Source organism: Poromitra crassiceps (genome assembly GCF_964638095.1).
Source record: "Poromitra crassiceps genome assembly, chromosome: 2".
In the NCBI taxonomy this organism is placed as follows: Eukaryota; Metazoa; Chordata; class Actinopteri; order Beryciformes; family Melamphaidae; genus Poromitra; species Poromitra crassiceps.
In genome coordinates this window covers 122,925,123-122,932,310 of record NC_139624.1, presented here as the reverse complement: position 1 = coordinate 122,932,310, position 7,188 = coordinate 122,925,123, and the positions used below count along the sequence as shown (strand labels likewise).

The 7,188-nt window shown below is 41.3% G+C and overlaps 1 protein-coding gene across 1 annotated transcript in view; it reads left to right on the top strand.

Moving 5' to 3' along the window:
* The window catches only part of LOC310771727 (uncharacterized protein), a gene marked incomplete at its 5' end in the record, with an annotated part of 24,694 nt that extends 21,242 nt beyond the window's left edge, over positions 1–3,452 (top strand). The window contains one exon of the mRNA XM_083631933.1: positions 2,343–3,452. Within this exon, the coding sequence (XP_083488059.1) occupies positions 2,343–2,550 (208 nt within the window). The 3' untranslated portion in view covers positions 2,551–3,452. The remainder of the gene's footprint in view (positions 1–2,342) is intronic.
* Between the last annotated feature and the right edge of the window lie 3,736 nt (positions 3,453–7,188).

The window sequence follows — 7,188 nt, the reverse complement described above, 5'->3', positions numbered from 1 at the left end:
ACTTGAATAGATGGTTCTTGTATCCAGCAGTGAGTCGGAGACAGCAAAGGTTTTCTTTTCACAAAAGGAAAGAATATATATTTTATGTGGCTTTTAAAACATGGCTGGCTACACCTCGCCTTGACCAACGCTTTGCTCTCCAAACCCTTTAGACCCTGTCTGTGTCCATAGCACATTTCATACACAACACAGATCAAAAGAAAAGACCATGGAGAGAGAGAGAGAGTGTTACAGGCTAAAATATAAGATCCAAACGGTCACAGTGCAAAATTATTTGCATATTTTTACTTTGTGAATGAATTCATAATATATGCATATTTTCTCAATAATTATATCTTCTTGTCTAAACGCACTTTTCCCAATACAGGCTACTGTATTGCCAGCCAGGTTCTCTGCTCTGGGGGCTGGGCGAAGTGAGTCAGACATTATATTCTGTTTGTAGCATCAGATTTGTCGGGTAAAATACATGACAGAGCGGACTGCTAAGCCCAGGTGGGCTCGTCAAGTTTGCATGTTCTCCCTGTGCTCCCCTGGGGTTTCCTCCAGATAGGGGTGTGGCTTCCTTCACTGCTCACAACAATATAACTCGCCTGTCTCGCCAGATACACAGTATAGCCTAGTAGTGGATTGCTGGCTTCTAGTCGTGCTGAATATCACATTTAGTGGCTTTAAATCATCACTTTTTAATATCCCACAGTTACTCATTTGAACAATAAATGCTGTCTGTGACAAGTCTCTCTAATATTCAGCCCATTTCTTTTCTCTTTTTCTTCTCCATCTGTCTGTGGACAGATCAATGTCAGTGTTCATAACTGTATGTATTTTTTAAATCTTGGTCAGAGTGGGGAGAAGGAAGGGGATGAGGGGCGAAAGGGAGACTTGGTGATGGAGATTGGATGTGGGACAATATTTAATATTCTCCCTTTGTATTATTTTCCTTTTCTTTACATAGATTTTTTTTTTTTTACATTGACCGAGTCTGTCAAGGGGAAAGAAATCCCAATCAAGAAATAAAATGAAACCAGAAAAAGAGAAATGCCAACATGCTATCAATTGTCTTCCAAACTGGAGTTAGCGTTGTAATCCTGGGTGAAGTGGCTCTGCCCGCTGTTGGCAGCCGGACCAGACTTCAGGAACGTGTGTGTTTGTTTTGCCTGGCCGGGTCCCAGTCAGAACCGCACGAGCGCCGCAGGGCCCGACATCAAACGGAGCAACAGAAATCATTTAATTGCCTTTAATAGTCTTATTGAGAAAAGAGAGACAGAGACCGAAATAGAGAGTATGAAAGTGAACCCGGAGAGAGGGGAGGGGAGGGGAGGGGAGCGAGCAGACAGATGGAGAGTTTGGCTTAGCTGACCAATGAGTTGCACTCCCGTCACCCACGTATCAGTGAAATCTCTTTTAATTGGCCGATGCGATGTTAGCAGTGGTTTCCTTTGTCTTGGAAGTCTCCTCTGTAGCCCGCGGGCATCGTTGTTATTTCCATTGTTTTCCTTCTGTAGTCCCTGCCATCTTTTCTCTGGTCATTGTGGACAATATAGGAACGTACTGTAAGGGAGACTAGGGAGACTTCTGCAGACTATGACTATGATTTTCCTTTCATATGAACAATGCAGTGGCCTAGCAGGGCAGAGATAGAACACATGCAACACGTTAAAAATAGGAAATCAGTCTGGAAATAAGACGGTATCTTCCCCTCGTCCCGGGCCGGGCGGTCTGCCTTCACTCAAGCGTCTGGGTCAGATTTGTGACTATTGCTATGGTCACTCCCTTCATAAGCAAACGGTTTGCACTCAAAATGCGTTGCGACCAATCACAGAGCTCAAACCTCAAGCAGCAGCGTGTGTTATAACGGAAAACAGTCCCCCCCAGGAAATCGTGATTTGTGCGATCGCAGTAATTAATGCAAATTCAACCGCTCTCCGCAATATTTGCAGGAGCTAGCAGTTTGTCAAGATTCCCACGATTTCTCTGCAAAAACGCAACTTGCCATTTTTGCCAGTTCCCGCACATTTTACAGAAAGAAAGAAATCGCAAATTGCATTCCTTTTTTAAAAGGTTGCCATTAGTTAGTAGTTAGGGGGGGAGCATCGACATAAATAAGAGGGGGGGGAGTGGTTAAAAGAATCACAACTTTTTTCAATTTTACAGAAAAAAAATTGTGTTGCAATTTGTTGAGTAAAGCCGCTGCAAAGTCAAGCATTTTTGATCGCAACAATCACACACACACACACACACACACACACACACACACACACACACAACTCCTGGAGAGACTGTGAAATGACTGGAAATCGATGTCTGAATAACCTCCCCTCTCTCCTTTCTCCTCCCCCCCTCAGCACTATGGTCCAGTCTCCGCCTCCCCCGCTGGTACGCATCATCAACGGTTACATCACAGTGCAGCCGCCCGACCGAGTCCACAGCCACTACAACTACCACCACACACCTTCGTCATCGACCTCCTCCTCCTCCTCGTCATCTTCCTCACTGACGTTTCTCTGCACGTTGTTGACACTCCTCCGAAAGACGTGGACCGTGCTGCTCTAGGTTCTCGCCCGATGGTAGAGGACTTGTTCTACAAATTAACGAGGTGTCATAATTGGGTCTGATCACGGGATCACGAGATCTAGAAGAGATCTTAGCGGAGAGTAATGGGCACCCGGAGTTGTTGAAAGACTCTTGCGTGCTCTGCTGCAGCTGGAGCTGGTTTTATGGAATCCTAGGTCACATTGTCCATTCACAATACAACATGCATTAACATAAAAATGTCTCGTGAGGTTAAGAACATGGAATTTGAGTCTAACCAGAAGTGCCACTCTACAGTCGAAACTCCACGGATTGCTGGTGTCATCGGGGTTAAATGGCGTCAATAGAACATGAGGTCCCAATGAACATGGAGTTTTATAATAACGTGCGGCTTTGTTGGAACGCCGAGCACGAGGTTTCATGCGGTTTCGATCAGACGCTCGCGCGAAACCCGGAGCGAGCGTACAGCGTGAGAAACACGGCAAAGGCAAGCGGAGGAGTTTTTATTGGACATTATGGACCGTTACACGCTCTGATGTTGTGACCGACGGTCCATCATTCAACATCCAATGTCTCTGAGAAGGTGCCATCTCGCTGAACCGACTGTAGAGTAAATAGACATTAGTTTAGTTCAAACATTAAGGAACCGTCAAGGAATGTTAAAATACCGTCAATACTCACAACTGCATCGTTACTGTATGTCATTTGTGTGTGCGTGTTGGTGTGCGTGTGTGTGCGTGCGTGCGTGTGTGTAGGTGTGTGTGTATGTGTGCGTGTGTAGGTGTGTGTGTATGCGTTTATGACAGACTCTATCAGCTCTTAATCCCCTGCCCTCGCAAACAGAGGTTTTCTCTTCCAACCTTAATTTATTCTTCCCTTTTCAGAAGAATTTGTTTAGCGTTGCGTAATACTGTGGGGGGAAATTGTACATACTGTTTCTACATATTATAGATGTATTTTAGAAATCTAAAAAAAGAAAATTATCAAAAGATTTGTTGTTGTTGTTGTTGTTGTTGTTGTTGTTGTTTATATATATATATATAAATAGATATGCAGTATATTTTTTTGAAAAAGAAATCAGGAACTAACCACCATAGCCCGTGTCACGTGTCTCTCTGAGGTGAAATGTTTGGAAGGGAGAGATGATTGTATTGTTTATGTATCAGTGTTATCAGTGGTTTTGCTGTATGTGTTTCCTGAAAGATTTTTTTTTTTTTTTTTCACATAGAGATTATTTGTTTAATTTATTTAACTATAGTTGTAGGTCACATAAATCACTCCCAGTGTTTATTTTGCAGTCACTGTGATGTCCAAATATGTATCTATGGTTTCAAATGTGTTTTCAAGTACATTTCCAAATGACAGTAATGATTAAGTCAGTTTCAAATACATACTGCTATTCCACACACAGCGTAATTCTTTCAGGTCTTCTGTCATTCGCATTTCACTTATGTGGCATGAGGTGATTGTAATATTTTTTTGCTATAAAGTTGAAAACAATAAAATATTTATCTAGATTAAAATCTGATTTTGATGTACTTTGTGACACATAAAAATCAACAGGAATTCACTTTCTACTCAGGTCTGGGAAATTAATTTGATCATTGTCAGGTCTTGACACATTTTGGACTTAGACACTGGAAAAGTATGAAGCATTATTTATAGGTGCTTAGTCAAATATGAATTCATATTTAGTACTTATTAGTAGAAATTAGTACCCACTGTTGTTTCACATCCAAATTAGCAAAGTGATTTAGCCATTGATAAACGCTTGATAGTTTCACCAAATGTGATCCGCAGGCTGAAGTTCCATTACAGCCTCAGGGGGGCGTACTATGTGTGGATGGCACATGGTTGAAGGAGGAGCAGAAGAAGAAGAAGCTGAGTCACCTGAAACACCTGAAAAGGTAACCACATAAAGGTGCTAGGTGAGTACTTTTACCTCTACACGACCCAGACACCCGATCCCGTACCTACCTACTGTACCAGACCTCACACACACACACACACACACACGTACACATAGACAAACACACAAACACACCATGTCCTGCCTTGACCCAGGGTTGATGGTGTGTTTATGTGAGGTTAACGTGCTGTGATAAGGCAGCTTTTAGAAGCTGTTTGATGTGTGTATGTGGGCTGCCACAAACAAGGCTGCTGCTCCGCCAGGGAATGTTGATCCTGCAGGAAACAAACAGGAAACCAGAGCTAATTGATTCTTCAGATGTACAGGAAATGAGAGCTAATTGATTTGTTATATCAACAGGAAAGGAAAGCCAGTTGACTTGTTAGTTTGCTGCTTTGATTTAGGAGTGCTCGGTGAGTTGGAAGATGTTGTGGATTTTGGTGTAGGCTCAAGTATTTTAAAAAGACAAACTGTAAGAATCATATTACGGTAAGAACATAAAAATAAGACTGCATAGTTGTCTATGTAAATGTAAAGATGCCATCAAAGAGCAGTTGGAAAACGTAATGAGAATGAGTTATTAATTAGTTATTAATTATAATTGATGAAATGTTGGCTGTGTCTAAATTTTTTATTTTTTTATTAATATGGTACATAGTGTATCTCCTTGCAAAAAAATTTTGAGTGCTTACATCACAACGAGGAAAGTTTGCCCCAGGAAAAAACAAACACACAAACAAACAAACAAACAAACAAAAATAACACTTCAAAAAACAACTATTGGTAATGGACCTTGCATTGAACATCACAGAATAATGATAGACTGTAACCTATATTATGATATCAGTGTAAGAGTACCTGAGGGTGCAGTTTCCTTTTACGCAATTGATTAGTTATAATTGTCTGAATGTCCCTCTAACGAGACAAATACTTTCTCTATTGATCTAATGTGCAATATAGAAAGGTTCAGATTATTACATGTCTGTAACTATCATGTGAGTGAAAGACAGAGAAAGATACCAAAAAGAGCTAGAAAGAGCCTGAAGTCCTACATTTACCCAAAGCAAACCGCATAAGCCCATAGATCAGACTGTAGAATATGTGACTCTAAAAATAGATCTTATCCGCTCCGTGTAAAACAACACTTTTATAATAACATACCCTTTAAGTCACTCAGTCATTCTATACTAGAATAAACAAATAAAGGGGCAGGTCACTCATTTAATGGCCTCCTACAGAGCACTCGTGCTGACAGATTCTGCAGCTCATTTACCAGTGAAAACATTGAGTAAACAATGGTGTGAATTCCATCAGTCCAAATTGAAACTGAAAAGACATGTGACTCTTTTCTTAAGCTGCTCATTTGTGTGTGTGTGCATGCTTGCATGTGTGTGTGTGTGTGTGTGTGTGTGTGTGTGTGTGTGTGTGTGCACGTGCGCGTGTGTAGTTTTGTGTCATTTCTACTGAGATAGATATACAGTAGTGCTCCTACTTGAGTAAAATATTTCAGTATCCTTGGACAACTCCGTAAATTTGAGTGATATTTTCAATGAATTTCAAAAGTATTTCTCGCTTGATAAAATATAGTTTTCACATCTCTTGAAACCTCTTAACACACGCTCAATAAAACACATAACAGTGTCATTCAAAGCTAGCAAAGACGATAGCTTGGGCCATTTTGCTGTTCCAAACCCACGAGTTCAGCATGACAGACATGACCTGAATTAGCTGGAGGATAGTATTTCAACCAAAGTGATTTTAATCAACTTGTTCTGTGATTCATGCGCATGCGCGCAGACACACACACACACACACACACACACACACACACACACACACACACACACACAAGAGCAGCAGCAATTATGAGAATTTGTTCATCTATTGGTATTCATTTAGTTTGGTGAATCTCAGGGCATGAATTCAAATCTGTTGCACCCGTTGATACAGAACCGATTTTAAAATCAGTCAATCATCATCATCATCATCCTCCATGTGATTTTCACTCCACATGTACTGTAACGCTCTATATGTATGTCCAGCCAAAGTGGCCGTTTATGCCCTCATTCATCACAATCTGAAAAGTCAGCTCTCGACAGATATCCTCTTTAAAATATTGAATGGACGGCTTCTTAAAACACTATCAAATAAGAAAATATGTCGTATGAAAACACACCACGGTGGACCGGAGCTGAAAACACACCACGGTGGACCGGAGCTGAAAACACACCACGGTGGACCGGAGCTGAAAACACACCACGGTGGACCGGAGCTGAAAACACACCACGGTGGACCGGAGCTGAAAACACACCACGGTGGACCGGAGCTGAAAACACACCACGGTGGACCGGAGCTGGGGTTGCCAGAATGGACAAAGTAAACCTGCAGGAATTGAAAGCAGATGTCCACACAGACGTCTGTTTCCTGTGGAACACACAACTAGAGGTAGAAACTATTGATATGGCATCAAAGATTAGACGTATGTTTTTCAAAGCCCTGTCTTGACCCAAAGGTAGTTTGCATGAGGTTAAAATGGATCCCCTTAATTATTCTGGATAAATTGGTATCAGAAGTTATTTATTACAATATAGCTTATACTGCCAACGCCCTTTCACCCTAAGAGCCTTTAAAGCAGAATACCACATGATTGGCTATATTGAGATACTGGCCAATCATCAAGTAAAATAGTTAAGATGGTCAAATTTAATATAACCCTCTTTTTGAATTAGGCTATTTGTGAAATCATTAAG